Raw genomic sequence first — 17,172 nt, 5'->3', positions numbered from 1 at the left:
TCTGCTATGTGATGCCTTACTGTGTCTGTTGGAAGGTCGTCACTGTCCACGAAAAACGTATCTCCATTTTTGTGGATTTTTGTGTTTCTACATCATTTGAACACAGCAACTGTCCTTTACATCCCGTGAACACTTTATGATTAACGGACCAACAGAAATGCTCCAAAATGACTCGGAATGGAATCTTTTTACATTAACTTACATTAAAAGCTAGGAATATTTTGTGCCCTCTCCTGTAAAGTTACTATTTCGGAGATACTTGTTTTTCTTTGAACAGCAATGATATGCTACTGTTACATGATACCGTCTAGTGTGTAGGTGAGTTTTTATGTTCCCTGAGATATTTCACAGGTTTTATACTGCTTGTCTAACATTTGGGGACATATGGCTTCTCAGAATGTTTTAATAAGTGATCATGTTATATTTGTGGGTTTACAACAACTTAATATATACAGTACTGTGCAAAAGTTATAGTAGATTTAAAAAGCTGTTAGTCTCAATTTCTTCCCACTCTTGCAGGTTTTATGAAAATTCTGACATTCATCAGTGCTTTCTTATTTGGAATTTGTTCAGAGGTGTGAACAGAATCTGCACACACTCAGGAGCACAAAGGTGTGAACAGTTCCATGAATCTGACATCGACTTTTTCTTTAGACTTTTCTCAAGGACACATTTAAGAAAAAACTTAAGAAGATACTGGTGAATGAGGCTCAATAATAAGTTGCACAAATAACAATAAATAATGATTTTACATATGCCAATGTGTCTGTGTAAGCATTTTCAAACCTCTCCTCAAGGAAGCCCAGTATTAACTGTAGTTATCATTCTACACCTAGTTTGGCTGATCAACACTTCATTAGATTAAATCAAATGTGCTGCTGGCGGAATTTAGTAAAGTTAAGTGATACTTTTTTAATCCCACAAAGGGGGAAATTCCACCTCTGCATTTATCCCATCCGTGAAGTGAAACACCACATACACACTAGTGAATACACACACACTAGGGGGCAGTGAGCACACTTGCCCGGAGCAGTGGGCAGCCCTATCCACGGCACCTGGGGAGCAATTGGGGGTTAGGTGTGTTGCTCAAGGACACCTCAGTCATGGACTGTCAGCACTGGGGATCGAACCGGCAACCTTCCGGTTACAGGGCCAGTTCCAGGCCATTATAGTAAATGTTTATTGGTATTTCTTCATATGCCGTTGTTATTTTTAGCTCTTAGTTCCTCTGTTTAGCTATGTTGACTGCTCTCAGTTACCTAGCTATTGTGTTAGTTGCCCTGTGTTTAGTAAGAATTTTGCACAGCACTGTAAATTAAAAGACTAAGCAAGCGTATTTTGAGGAAAACAGATTTAAAATATTTATATGTGTATAAATATTTGTGACAATAGTACACATAGCTAGATTACACATGATTACATGTGAATAAAAGGAGAGAAAAAAATCAACAACAACAAAAACTACCTCAGCAGCTATAACGTCTGCACATACTTTATATTCTTATTATCTGGCAGTTTTTCCAGGCGTTCCTGACTGTTGGTATGAAGTAAGTCTGTGCAGAGGTTCTGGCTTCTAAGGGAGCTCGTATTTTTACTTTTGATGAGCGTAAAGATATTTCGTTTTCTTTATTGCCATATAAATACATATAGATTCTGAATATAAACCTGGTTAGTCTTTAGTGTGTCACACTGTTGCAAACTGACAATGAAAACAGAATCTTTTATTAAAAACATTATTTGTAAAGCTAGGTGTCCCCAAACCTTTGAAGAGCAGTACATCAGCACACTGTATTATTGCCTGTACATATTGACACAAGCCATCAGAAACCAATGTGAACACTTAATGGTTTCTGATTTTCTCAGTAGGGAAGTCATTGTTTGGACTGGTTGAGTTAAAATGGTTTAAGAAAAACAGTCACCTAAATCATTAGTTTACTAAAAATAAAAAGGTAAAATTATATGCATCCATCTTTTCAAGTTCTCTTAAGCACACTTCTTCTCAAAGTCGCCTATGCACTTAAAAGATGTTTCTTTAAGGATTCTTTAGGGAAAGTAAAGCAGAGGACATATCTATATATCTATATAGAACCATTTTCATGCTTTAATGGTTCTTTGCATGGTGAAATGTTTCTTCGGGTTTGTTGTATATGATTCCATACAGCACCAAAAAAGGTTCTTTCACTGTTACAGGCATGACATTGTAACAACAGCAGAACCGTTTTTTTTGTACGCAATAAAACCTTTTTCAAAAAGATTCTATATAGAACCACATACAATACATTCTTTCTCAATCTCAAGAACCATTTCACCATGCAAATAACCTTTTCAGCATGCAAATGGTTCTTTATAGAACAACTGCCTTTACTGAAGACCCCTTGAAGACCCATCGTTGTAAAACATGACTGGAAGGCACTAATTGTTTTGTGATCAGGTCATTATATGTGGTTACATGTCACATGCTTTCTGTTTGCTATGTTAGTGACTGAGTAGGTAACTGTGTTAGTTGCTTTATGATGAGTAGTGTTAGTTTCTGAGTGGTTTGCTGTGTTAGTTCCGCTACAATTGGCTTTACTGACGGTCTTCTGGTTGCTCTTTGTTTTGCTGGGCTACTTACTTAACGATGCCAATGGTTGAGTGTTTAACTGTTAATTTCTCTGTGTTTATCTGTGTTAGTTCCTGTACAAATAGCCTTGCTGACTAGTGGGTAATTTAGTCGCTCTTTAGCTGGGGCACATACTGTGTACTCGGCAATGCTAATGGTTGAGTGGTTAACTGTGCTAGTTCCTCTATGTTCAGCTGTGTTGACTACTCTGTAGTTAACCTAGTGTATTAGTTGCTCTAGGGCTGACTGTGCTTCTCTTTGCTCAGCTGTGCCAGTTGCTGTCCTAATTGCTCAATGGTTAGCGCTTTGTAAGCGCTCTGTGTTTGGATCTATGATTACCTGTGTTGGTCAGTGGTGTTAGTGGTGACGCTCTTATCCAGAGCGACTTACAATTTGATCATTTTACACAGGTAGGCCAAGGCGGTGTTAGGAGTCTTGCCCAAGGACTCTTATTGGTGTAGTGTAGGGGGCTTGAACCCCAGTCTACAGCGTAGAAGGCAGAGGTGTTACTCACTACACTAACCAACAACCACGCTTTATGGTCATCTGTGTTGCTCTGTGGTCAGCTGTGTTACCCAATCTGTGTTTAGTTGTATTAACTGTTTAGTGTATAGCTGCGATGAGCTGTGTTAGTTGCTCTGTAGCAGTGCCGGCTCTATATAATAAGCGACATACGCAGCTGCTCAGGGCCCCAAGGCCACCAAGGGGACCCACCAAACTTCTGCATTGTAAGTTAAACTGCAACTTATTGGAATCCCAAATAAACATTCAATCATAATCAATCAATGCACAGCTGATTAGTTATAAACGTATGTAATTTAGACTTGTGGCAGTCATTATTATATAGCATCTCATTTTACAATACATCAGCTAGCAAAATGGACAGCCCCCTGAAAATTCTGCTTAGGGCCCCCAAGAGGCTAGAGCTGGCCCTGCTGAATGACTGATTGTATTGCTCTGTGGCTGGTCTGTGTTGAGACGGTTAACTGTGTTCAGCTGTGTTAGTCACACCATATTTAGCTGTCCTAATTGTTCAATGATAATAATTAGCCAGGCTGCTCTGCAGATATCTGTGTTAGTCGCACTGTGACTGCTTGGGGTGTAGCTGCATTAGCTGATTAACTGTGTTGCTCTATAGTTGCCCTGTGTTGAGCTGTGCCAAAGTGTGCTTTGCTGTGAGTGCATGCTGTTGGAGGGAGGAAAGGTTAACTCTTTACCTGGTCCAAGGTAGAGTACCTTGACTTGAGCGTGATGACCTCATCCAGATGTGCCCTGAACTCTCTCCGTGAGGCCTGGGGGAAGCCACAGGATAGTCACTCACTCCACACACTCCACACATACATACACATGCGCACCTCTGCATACGTACAACAGCAAATGCAACAGGCAGGAACGCACATTCTCAGACATGCTGAACTAGAGTAGCTACACAGATACTGCGACACATTCACAGACTGTGACACCCACACAAACACTTACATCGAAAACACAACTGCTCATCGACAAGACACACCAAATTATTACGGCTGGACTTTCAAACAGAAACGACCGAAGAAAAAAATGCAACTGAAAAATGTAAAAAGTCTATTGTGATTATTTGACATAGTGAAAGTTTTGGCCTTTAAGGAATGTTTTGGCAAAAAAGTCTAATTCAAACAATTTTCCACTTACCCCAGATGTAGTCAGCCAAGACATGTTTGGTGTCCGAACTTTGCTTCTTTACTAAGCGCTGGGACTACAAGGCTAAAGTTGCTGGCAAACAAGTCAACAGGCTCCCAAATCAATTCTCTTTTCAATCAATTATCAATAAAAATTCTCTCCACCCATTCAAACCACATCCCAGACTTAATTTGAAAAATTCCCTGTGGAGCTGAATGCTGTGAGCAGACACTTCTGACAACAGGTGTATCACTTTAATCTGTGCATTGTTTGCAGATTTGTTCATCTTGGGGATGCATTATTAATACTATTGTTAATTATCAGTGCACCGACACATGCACGACTATTATGGCTACTGTGGAACCACAGCTATTTTCTCTATGGTCCTGTGCTTAGAGTTTAACTGTATTCATTGTATTTATTTTCTGTGCTAAATGTAGCACCATGTCCTGGAGAAACTACATTTCATCCCTCAATAAATTGTCATCAAGCTGATCTTGACTTTGATTTTGAGAAATGATTAGGTGACATGGTTTGTTAGCAACATTAGTCTCACAGCTTCCGTTTAAAGCTAAAGAAGCAAAGTTTGGACACCATGACTTGGAAAGGCAAGTGAAAAATGTGATTTTTCCCCAAATCATCTAATTCGCTGAATCATTAACCAAATCAAGAAAATATTTTCTAAATGTTGACCGAAGGGTCTATATAAAACTAAACATTTTATGTATAAAATTGAGATTTTTGTGTTTATTCTTATCATTGCAAACACACAATGGGTTTTATTCATCAATATCTTTCCTTAGAAGTGTTCTTGAGAAAGGTCCTAAGTTAAAAGTCTAAATTTGGACGTTCGTAAGATGGAATACACTGACCTGCCAAATTAATCTTCCAGTCTTTTTGGCCATTTGTACACTCAACAGCACGTTTAGGAGGGACTTGGGCTCTATTCCAATAATCAATGACTGTAGGCAAAGCTCCTGCTGATTCCTCACAGTGTGCACTCAGCATTAAGCTTCTTGAAGACTTTTTCTCTGCTCTGTTGGGTGCGGGAAATGTGGCATGAGATAAAAATTTATGACTAGAGAGCAAGGGAAGTGCTGTAACTGCCCCCCGCTCCATGAGCAGCCATAATATTCCCTCATTAGAGTCAAAGATTGCATTTTATTGGCAAAGGAAATGTCCAAGAATGAATTAACAATCCTTCAAAAGCCCCAAAACTGCTGTGATCACAGGCGTTTTGATGAATTATTACAGTAAAACTCAAAAATTCACTGCCGGCTGCAATGCACTGAAAGAGGGAAGTATAAAGGAAGTAATGTGCAGCATTTTTTAACCAGAGGCACTCTAATGCGGTGGTCTGCGCATATGCAGGCACCATCACACATGCTCCCCAAGCTTGGGTAATCTGATTAATTAGTGAATTAATATATCAGAAACTAATTCAGAATTAATTATTCATATAAATTGATTATGATGATGGGAGTGTGAAGGAATTTATATTCAATTGAACATGAATTAAATGTAATATGAATTTATTAACCTTCATTAAATTAATTCGACAAATGTTTAGTTAATATTTTGAATAAAAACGAAAACCTAATCGGATCTACATTAAGAAAGTAACACGCCTCTTTATGGACAGTGTGCCTCATAAACATTTTTTAAAAATATAATGCACCAACTGGTCACTTAATTCTTAAGTCCACCTCCTCGTATCTCCACTCTGTCTATTTTATCGGCTCTACTGACCACTTTGCAATTTTACAGTTTGGACTAGTCTGTTACAAGTGCTCCTATATGGTCAGTGAGGCTAAAAGACAATGTATATGTTTTTGGACACTTACTTTTATGTTTTTGGACACTTTTAGTTAATTAATAGTATTTATAATTCATTCTTACTAAGTAATTATAGTTTTATAATTTGTCTACAAATTATGTGGGGTGGAAGATGGAAGTGTAGGTCACAGGACAAAAATGGACTAATGATGACCCTACTGATAACACCAGAACTAAAAATACATAATGTATAAGTGAATAATGATTTAAATCTAAATCCACAATGTCAGAAGACACAACGCAGAATGGAAGAAACACGCAGGCGGGGAGACAACCACAAGACCTACAGAGAGTCCAGAAAGAAAAAGTCAAACGTAAATAAACTCAGAGGCCTGTCTCAGTGTTCCCTGCTCCAGTCCTGACCCCTCTTCACTGATCAGGTCTGTTTTTAACCCGAGGCAACCTGATTCAGCTCGAGAAGAGGTTAATAATTAGCTAACAGGGGTGTAAAGGTGCACTGAGCTGTCGTGATGCATCAGTCTGCACTTCAAAAAACAGTATCTTGTCAAGTGAAATGATCTCGGTTGATAGTCGATAGGTTAAATGTGAGAAGCCTGTGCACTTATTTTAAGACGATTTAGCTTATTTTTAGACATTGTTTACTTGTTTTATGTTATTTTATTAAGTAAAATCATCTCACTATACTGGCAGATAACTTGGTTTCAAGCACATTTCCTAAAACAAGCTAAATGGTATAATGAAATAAAAACAAATAAAAAAGGTTTGAAATTTGGTTACATCTAAGATCATTTTCTTGGCATGTGCAGCGATTTTGTACCACTACAACTGATTATAATTGATTATGATAATAGTTAACAAAACATGCTCAATTTTTGGCCATAATGAAATACACAAGTATAAATCAAATCAAAAGACAAATCGTGATGTTATGGTCTGAATCTCTTAACCGCGTAAACTTTCTCTCCTCCAGCTACGTTTTTATATTCAGTGTATTTTTTCAGTGAATTCTCAATCCAACCAAAATACGTCGAATCATGGAGAAACTGGAGTTTGGATAATTTGTTCATTTGATTGTTAAATGGAAGATAATTTGATAATCCTTTTTCTTTATAATAAAGCAGATTTAATTTACTATATTTATTATTAATCATGGTTAGAATTTATTATTATTATTTCACTAAGCAATGTAGTTTGTTCACAGAAGCAGCATATTTTCACACATTAACCCTTTAAATGCCCAACATTCTCTATCAGCTCCAAATTTGGTATTAAATCTGAATACGAATTAAGAAATGATTAGCTAACATTTTGCTTTGTAGTTGCTGAATAATATGCTGTAGGATATCACAAGCTGGAATTTTAATAGGTCAAAACAGACCTGAATTATATACATGTATGACGTATTGATTGACCTTGGCTCAGCCAATCAGATTTCAGAGATTTACACCCCTGCTGGATAATCTTTTAAAGCAGGAAACCCCGGGGCTGGAAACACTGCAAGAGGTCATCAGCACTTCGTTCTCTGTCTAGAGACAGCTGGTGGGCGCATGCAGCATGACACAGGGGTGTGTCTCTCAGGTGTGTTTTGGGGGCAATCAGTGGGTCTTTCGGGGTTCTTTGGCTGCAGGCAGGATGCAACAGGAAAGGAGGGGAGCCACACGCATGCAGCGGTCCAACACTCATGCAGGGGTACCTCAGCAATGCTTAGGGTGGATGAACAGGAGGGGAGCCGCGCCTGGTGCCGCGAGAGAGAGAGAGAGAGAGAAAGAGAGAGAGGACAGGAAGGAAGGAAGGAAGGAAGGGGGAAAAGAGAAAGGTGATTAACACAGCAGCCAGCCAAGCCAAGCTGAGACAGACAGCGCCCTCCGCAGGCCTGAAGGACTGCCTGTGCACAGCAAGCCCAAGCAGCATGGAGCAGAAGACATTTAAACACACCCGGGGGGGAAGGAAAAGGAACGCTTTTGGACTTCAGTAACACAATTCTGAGTAAGTCTGGAAAAACTTTCACGTCACACACGGTCTGCGGTTAGTTTAAACACATTAATGTCCCCAGGCATGCACACGCGATGACATAATCATGATGCAATCATGGGAATAAATCAGTAGTTCTGTCGGCAGCCGAAAGGTTGTGTTAGTGTTTCATATTACAACATAACAATCTATAACTCTTTTTGGGCTAAACAATTCACAGACAGATCAGTCACAATAACAAATTAAAGAGATACTTCAGCGTTTTTTCGGGCTGTTCTCTCTTTGTCACATGTGTAATGCACAGTTGATTAGCACAGAAAATAATTCTAATGTGTTTCCCTTCCCTAGAAGTTCTGCTGATTTAAAACTCACTAGCAGGAGAAGTTCCTGAGCAGTTGATAAAGCAGTGAATACATTTGAAATACTGCAAATTTGAAACGACAATCGTTACTTTCTCACAATATAGCACTTGGTGTAGGACAGACCAAGAGAACGTCTAACCAAAGCTGTTCTTAGGGATGTAACACAGCGAAAAAGTATCATAGTAATTCCCAGTGAACAGTTTGTTAATGACAAATTTTGAAAATGCCTGTGGCCCTTTACTTTTGTGTAACCTTCTCAGAAAAAAATCTGGCTCCACTGACTTACATTAAAAGTAAAGTATGCTCTTCCTTCTCCTGGAAAGTTACCATTGTGGAAATACAAGGTTTTGTTCCAACAGCAACAATTTAGGAATGCAAGCTCATAAGACAAACGTATTTAAGCTAGCGTACGCCTACAGCCTATTTTTCTCATATTGACTGTAATTGTGCTATTATTTGATTTAGGGGTGTTTTATTTTTCCAGTGTTTCTCATGTTCTTGGGTAAAGCACGTGCATAATAAATTAAAAATAGCCTTTACTATTATTAGTTTTATCATTAGTATTTTTATTACTACAACTCTTTTATAACTCAAATCTAAAAATCTAGTCCCATCTCTGAAAGAAAAAAATGATCACAGCTTTGACTGAAGAATTCAAGTGTTCTTGATACCCACAAATGTTTTCGTACAGAATTCAGCAACTGCCCTTTGGCTTCTATCATAAGTGAGTTGTGAGTTTACAAGTTTTTAGTTGTTTTATATGTAAAGGGAAGCACATTAAAGCTATTGTCCATGGAAATCAAGCATAAATTAAAGATGTGATAGATAAAGACGATGTTAAAAATGCTGAGTTCTTACAAAAAGGCCACAGAAAGGCTGAACTGTATGGAAACAGAACAGCAGCTGGTGTTGTGTACATGCTATCGGATACTGCAGATCACATCTAAGAACGGGAGTCACCTGACAGCCCGAGAATGTGACCTGTGCTGACAGATGCAGAGCGATGAGTTAGGAGTGTGATAGGCAGTAAATCTGTGCAGCGTGTGAGAGTCAGCAGGTGGATGCTAATGGCGTTTCATCGTCAGCAACTCCGATCTATCGGAGTCCTGGAGAAAATGGAGCCCCCGTCAGTGACCAAACCAGGACCTGCAACGAGGCCTTCAGTGTAGCCCAACGACACAAGGCGAGAGAAATTCTGTGGACACTTTCAATCCAGACCACATCTGCGTTTGTAAGTAGAGGAGGAGACAATGTACTATGATAGAAGTTGACGATGTTGTGGTGGTTTATCCAGTATATATCAAGTTTTTGCCATCCAAACAAAAGTAAAATACAAAAAAGTCAAGATAAATCATTATTATGAATTATACTTAATTTGTGCCTATGTAATTATTTAATTATATATATAATTTATCATACACATTCAATTAAATGTACACAACCACTGTGAATTGTTTTTATCACTTCCTTACTTGAATCACTTCTTTACATTTTTCGTTAAACACACTCATAACTTACACACTGCAGGATATTGTACATGATTCATTCTTTTTAAACATTTTATTCTATAGTTCAATCTTTTTTCAGAGAAAAGAAAACGAAATGACGAATTCAGTGTAAATGTAATGAGTGTAATTGTATTGTAAATACTCTGGAATGATCTATTTGTTTTTGTGAATTTATCTGCACTGATATTTGATCACCACTTCGGAAATATGATGAGTTCAAGAAATGATATCTTAACGGTTGATGTTTCGCAGCTTTTTCAGACAGTTTAGAATCTTTAACAGCTCAGTCCGTCATCTCACATGTCATCATTTTCATTTACTGCCCAACTCATCATGTGTTAAGTTGTACAGGAAGAGCAAATTAAAATCATTTTACACATTTTTAGAATATTAAAATCACCGAGTAACACAAAAATGTGTTTTTATGCACTCAATAATTCAATCATAATCTGATTTCTGCAGTTATCTGATTATTTAAATGTGTATGTAAACAACACACTTTGATTTCTTAGATTTGAACAGGGTCAAGAAATCTGATGGAGAAATCCGACAAAGAGAGCTGGATTTCAGCTCAGTAATCAGATTTCTCATGGAAGCTCTTACTCTGATTTCTTTCTCAGTCTGCGCATGTGCGTTGCCACGAGATGCAGCAAAACACTTTTGGGGTGGCGCTGAAACCAAATACGTCCTTGATGAAATGAAGGATTTAAATATTCTTGATATGTTCATATTTTCAGGTGAAGTGGTGTGATGTTTTAAAAAAAGCCACAGCATGTTTGAGTTTTACATGGTGTTTACGTCACGTCTTCTTCTGTGAGTTTATTGGCTGGTAGTAAAGCAGAAATCTGATTACTGTCTGACTCCTGTAGACCTGGAGTTTCCCCATTAGCTCTGATTACTCAACTGCCTGTAAACGCGTTGATCAGATTACTGACAAAATCAGATTTTCTGCAGTTATCGGATTATTAAGTGCATGTAAACACACCCACTGATTCCAAACTTGTGAACGGTGCTGTATAAACACACGACAGTAAGACCTTAACAGAGTGACTCTGGAAAAGTTACAACACTGTAAGACTGACAGAGACAGCAGTACTACACATTTAAAATGATGGTTCTACATGGAATCATTGGTTAAATGGGTTCTTTGCTTGATGAAATGGTTCTTTAGATTGATGGAGAATGTGTTGTATATGGTTCTGTATAGCACCAAAAAGCTTGTAAAAATAGAAGAAATCTGCTTAGAGATATATAGACAATGACGTTCTCCATCAGTCTGAAGAACCAGTTCGTCATGGTTCTAAACAGAATAGAACAGAATAAAATAGAATAGGAAAACAGAACCATTGCCTTCACTAAAGAACCCTTGAAGAACCACCTTTTTCAACCGTGACTTTTTTGCAAGTATTCAAAATGAACAGTGAAGAAGAGTGAAGCTCTCAAAGCTGTAAGAAATTGTCCTCACTGTGACAGTAAACAGCAGGTCGGCCGTCCTAAATGAAGGTGAAAATCTTTAGCCTGGAAAGGCTTAAAAACAGGAGCCAGTGGTCCAGAAATGACCATTTGCACTGTGCAATTCAAGACTTCTCAGATTTTGCAGTCCTTTTATGGTCCCTGGATTTACGGCACAGAGAAAGTAGTAAAGTGTGCTGCGGCAAATCTGAGTTCTGCTAAAGCAGAGGTTCTATACAGCTCACAGATCTAAAACAAAACAGAGTAAAATAACCACCCAAAGCCTTCAGTGACTGCATGTTCAATAAGAGTGATGCCGTAAAGCATAATTCCCGCAATGACATTTTTTTTTGCAGTGGTTTGGTGTGAAGTGGTTCACTGTAGAGACTCTTTACAGTGGTGGTGATGGGAACCAGGGGTCGCCATGACTACAACACAGATATCGACATTTTATTTACTATCCAAAGCCACCAGTGAAGCTGCACGTGTCTTCTGAGTTTTTTATACGTATCACTGACATTGCTTAAATAGAGATTTACCCGAAAATATGAACTTTCTTTTGGGGCTACTTTTCCTTACATCACCCAGCATGTACCTTCTCACAACTATCTCAAAACAATGTCTCAGGCATCAGATGTAATTATATCAAGGTGAAAGCTGCTAGTTATGACGGAGTTTAAGTATCTGGGTGTCAGGATTGATTCTAACCTTTCTTTTATAACTCATGTATAAAATGTACCAGTGAGTTATTTTAGATTTATTATAAAAAGTTTAAGTACTCTTAAAGTTGATCAGAAACCCAACAGCTTTCATAGCTATCAAGTCTTAAATAAACATAGACTTCCGAGTTGGGAAAACTGAAATATAATATATTTTGCCTTGTTTTCGAGATATTACATAATACTGCCCCCTCTCCTTAGGACATGTATCATGTATAGAAGAAGCACTGCCCTGTTATGGGCTGGCGACCTGTCCAGGGTGTATCCTGCCTTCCGCCCGATGACCGCTGGGATAGGCTCCAGCACCCCCCCTGCGACCCTTAGAAAATGGATGGATGGATGGATGGATGGAGAAGAAGCACTCACATTACTAGAGGTACCGTAAGAAGTGACTGAATCATTTCTATTAAAAGAAGAGCTTTTAGTAAGTCAACGTTTCTGAATGGAACTCAACAACAGACCAGATTAGAGAAAGCAATACTTACAGTGTAAAAGATTATTCAGTGTTTTAACTTAACACTTGTGTGTTTCGGGTGCGTGGGGCCCATTTTTAATGTTTGCCCAAAGAAAAAACAATGCGATTTATTATTATTTCAACCCCAGATTCCTTGGCTTTTGCTTATTTTCTGTGAAGAACATATAAAATAACACATTTTCAGTGACTTCACACTGTAAACCCCCTACACATGAATGAAATCATAGCCATGTAATGTACGGACTTTCTGTGGGGAGCTTTCAGAGGTGGACGTTTTGTTCCTATCACCACCACTGTGAACAATTCTGACTCGATTTTCTAATCAGGGCATTTAATCTGTGCAATACTCAATACCACATTGTACTGTTCATATGTGCAATAATAATAATAATAATATTAATAATAACAATAATAATAATAATAATGTAATTCATTTTTTAATCATGTGTGAAATAACTCATAGGTGCAATAATTTGAACTGCTTTATACAGTATGTTTCATATTTATTATCAGAGTCACTGCCACTTTACTGTATTCATAAGAATTTAAATGTGTACACCTTGCAAATTTGTCTTTTTTGTTTTAAATTATTAAAGTGTTTATTCTTTTACATAATTTACTGTAATAACTGTGATTTCCCTCTGGGATCAATAAAGGATTCTGATTCTGGTTCTGACTTCACACCAAATGACTCTGAATGACATCTTAACTATTGAAATATCTGTAGAATTCTCTTTTAATGGAACTCACCGATTACACTAACTAACGCTGGATGAGCACATACACGAAAATGCACACTAACTCGGAATCATGTCTATAGCCTAACTGACAGCAATACTGAGGCTGTGTGACCCAGATTGGAGGCTGGGTGCAGATGCCTCAGTGAGTGGGTTAAAATCACCTGGACAAAGGAGCTCTGTACTGGATCAAAAGACTGACGGCTGCATCTGACCTACATGCCAAAATTACTCACACTCACCATTAACATCCATCTGTTCAGAGCTGCATCGCACTCATAACCTCCATTTGCTCAGACCTTTAAAGTAACCATATGCAGTACAGCAAACAAAATTATATTTACACATATAATTTTTAATACTTATTATTCTTACATCCTTGAATGTAGTCAGTCAGCCAAGACATGTTCAGTGCCTGAAGTTTGCTTTATTAGTTTTGCACTGGAGCTACGAGGCTTTGTACACTGTTAAAAACATGGTGCTTCAAAAGTTCATTGGTAAAGAAAATGGTTCTAGATCGAACCATGAACACTTAAAGAACCTTTGCATGAATAAAGAGTTCTTTGCATCATGAAAGGGTTCTTCGGATTGATGGAAGATGTGCAGGAGTTGGTTTTTCTGTTTTTCAAGCTCAACATCGTAACAGTAGAACAACCCCTTTGGGCGTTATATAGAACCATTTTCAAAGCGATTTCATATAGAACCATCTGCATTCTCCATTGTGCATGTGCACAGAGACGGTTCTATAAATAACCTTTTTGACAAGGGTTCTATATAGCGTGCAAAAGGGTTCTTCTATCGTTATAAGCTTGATATTGCAACAACAAAAGAACCATTTTGGGTGCTATATAGTTCTATACAGAAGCATTTTGTATGTGCTAGACACGGTTCTATATAGAACATTTTTCAAAAGGGTTAAATATAGAACCCAAACAGATTCTTCTATGGTTACAAGCTTGACATTGTATCTTTAGAAGAACCATTTTGGGTGGTATATAGAACCATTTTCAAACCTGTTCTATATAGAACCATCCGCAGCACATTCTCCAATGTGCATGAGTGTGCTAGAGACAGTTCTATAAATAACCTTTTCGAAAAAGGGTTCTATATAGCAGCCAAAAGAGATCTTCTATTGTTATGATATTGAGCTTGAAACAACAGAAGAACCCTTTTGGGTTCTATATAGAACCATATACAACACATTCTCCATCAATGTAAAGAATTTCACAATAGTTCTTAATAGAGTCCTTCCCTTTACTAAAGAACCCTTGAAGAACTGTCTTATATAACACCAAAAGGGTTCTGCTATTGTTACAATGTCAAGCTTGTAACAACAGCAGAAACCTGTTTGCTGATATAGAGGCAATGACATTCTCTGTCAACCTGAAAAACCATTAAACCATGCAAAGAACCCTTTAATCTCGCAAAGGGTTCTTTTGATGTTGATTATCTTATATAGAAACATTTCCTTACTAGAGAACCCCAGAAGAACCATCTTTTTTTAAGAATGTAGCTAACAAGTAGTGAAAGTGGTGGTTGGTTAGTGTAGTGGTTAACACCTTTGCCTTCTACGCTGTAGACTGGGGTTCAATCCCCGACCAGGGCAAGCACCCTACACTATACCAATAAGAGTCCTTGGGCAAGACTCCTAACACCACCTTGGCCTCCCTGTGTAAAATGATCAAATTGTAAGTCGCTCTGGATAAGAGCGTCAGCCAAATGCCATAAATGTAAATGTAAATGAAAGCTTATGTACACCAGTTAGCATGGCACTACCTTCATGCCCAAATCACCCACCGTATTGTAATCTCTAATCTCTAACAGACTTGGTTGTGTGCTTTCTGACAAAAGAGCAGAAGCGAGACTATGTGAGATTGACGGCATCCCTGTCAATCTCATAAACTGTCCTTAAAACTGGCCACTGTTCATGAGCTGTGAATCTGAAATGATAGAGACTGATGTTCGTCACTGCAGCTCCTGTTTCTAAAGAGACAGCTGAAGAGCTCTCAGATAAAATCTGCGAAAACACTGTGAGTGTTTGTGCCGCGAGTCTGGACAGAGGAAGCGGCTCAAACGTTCACACGCAAGCTGTTCTGCTCGAATGATCTCAGACTGTTTTTTGCTAAAGACCAATTTACCCCACTGTTACGGCAAGTGTTTTTCCCAGAGATGTTCAATTCCACATATTCCTGATTTACAAAAACGCCAGTGAAGCTGCTCGGCACACTTTTCTTCTCATTTATACACCCTGAGTATGTCTCATATATAAACGAAGTCGAGAAGCAGTTTTTAGAGCCCAGCTGTGAGTGAAGCGGGACTTTATCGTATTGAAGCTGAAGGCGATCTGCAGCTGAACGTTGAGAACTCTCTAGCCCACCTTTTACTCCTGTCACTGTGTGTTATGCTCAGAGTAATGGTCAGCGTTGTGGTCTGCTCTGCAGTAGCGGGTACACTGCAGCTAGTTGGAATGTGTTGACCATGTGATCTGTAGAACATCTTACGGTTCTGTTTTCTACTCAGCAGCTAGATGAGAAGTGAGGTGTTTCATTTTCATGGCTGCTCACAATTGCATTCAGTTTTTCAGTTTTCAAGGGTTCTTTAGAAAAGGCAATGGTTCTATTTAGAACCATCTCATGTTCAAATGGGTCTTTGCCTGGTAAAATAGTTCTTCAGACTGATGGAGAACGCGTTGTTTATGGTCTTCTTGACAACGGTCCCATATAGAACCAAAAAAGATTCGGGTATTATTACAAGCTTGGCATTGTAACCCTTGAACCAGCAAAAATGTTCTATGGAGAACGTTCTACGAAGAGTGTACACTGGGACTCGACTAATGTATTCGTTGGCAATATTAAAGATGTAATATTTATCCATATCCGCAAAGCACCCTGCGATCTAAAAATATGGTTCTTCAACAGTTCCTTTGTTAAAGGGGATGATTCTATTTAGAACCATGAGGTTGATTTAGAACCATTTCATTGTATGGTGAAAAAATCCTTTATATGGATGGAGAATGTGTATGGTTCTATACAGCACCAAAAATGGTTCTTACCATTTACATTTTCTTATTTGGTTTTACAAGCTTGGCACTGTAAGCACTGCAGAACCATATACATCACATTCTCGTTCGATCTAAAGAACCATTTCACCATGTTAAGGGCCACTCATGAAATAAGTCTATATAGAACTCACAATTTTACTTAGAACCATTGCCTTTACTAAAGAACCCTTGAAGAACTGTGTATTGAGCATATTCCTTTCATACCTCAATGGTGATGATTGATAATGCTATTTTATTCTATTCATAACTCTATAACTATTATAGCTAAATTGAGTTGAATATAGTATGATATAGTAAGTTATAGGTAAATATACAGTAGTTCTTTTTCTTTTTAATTCCCAGAAATTACTGAAGGCCCCAAGGGTTCCCAATCACAATATACCACATCATTCAATACCAGGGCTGGTCAATGACAACACTTATTGTTGTCGTGATAAATTATGTCAATATGCTTTTCAGTTTAAAAAAAAAAAAACATTTCCCAGCTCATGTTTGCTTATAAAGAGAGCATAAGTAGCCCTATTTAATCTAATTAAGTGCAGCACAGTGCGTGGCATGTTGAATACAAAGTTCTTGATAGAATTGTTTGGCTGTTCTTCATTAAAAATGAATATTGTGACATATCATGTATTGTGAAAACCTCCTGAAGTATTGTGATATTACATTACCCACCTCTTTAATACCAACTTACAATACCTACGGTAGCTGTCTAGACAGTCGTATCGGTGTCAGTGACCCAATACGGATGTCTGCTCCAAAGTCCAGACTGCTGATTGACAGTCACATTTCATATGCATGTTATTAACAATCTGTTGTGGTCAGTAGTTGT

The 17,172-nt window shown here is 38.2% G+C and overlaps 1 protein-coding gene across 12 annotated transcripts in view; it reads right to left on the bottom strand.

The window, feature by feature from the left end:
• The window catches only part of gphnb (gephyrin b), a 176,914-nt gene that overhangs the window by 33,302 nt on the left and 126,440 nt on the right, over positions 1-17,172 (bottom strand). For 7 of the 12 annotated variants that reach the window (XM_037537937.1, XM_037537938.1, XM_017695673.2 and 4 more), the window contains 2 exons: positions 7,752-7,793; positions 3,820-3,894 (listed from right to left, as the gene is read on the bottom strand). The exons of 3 other annotated variants lie outside the window; for them this stretch is intronic. In XM_037537937.1, the coding sequence (XP_037393834.1) occupies positions 3,820-3,894; positions 7,752-7,793 (117 nt within the window). The remainder of the gene's footprint in view (positions 1-3,819; positions 3,895-7,751; positions 7,794-17,172) is intronic. 2 more of the 12 variants (XM_037537939.1, XM_037537941.1) reach the window with 1 other exon arrangement.

The sequence above is a fragment of the Pygocentrus nattereri genome, chromosome 4, assembly GCF_015220715.1.
Source record: "Pygocentrus nattereri isolate fPygNat1 chromosome 4, fPygNat1.pri, whole genome shotgun sequence".
Classification (NCBI taxonomy): domain Eukaryota; kingdom Metazoa; phylum Chordata; class Actinopteri; order Characiformes; family Serrasalmidae; genus Pygocentrus; species Pygocentrus nattereri.
The sequence above is the reverse complement of the archived record's forward strand: the minus strand, read 5'-3'. Positions and strand labels throughout refer to the sequence as shown.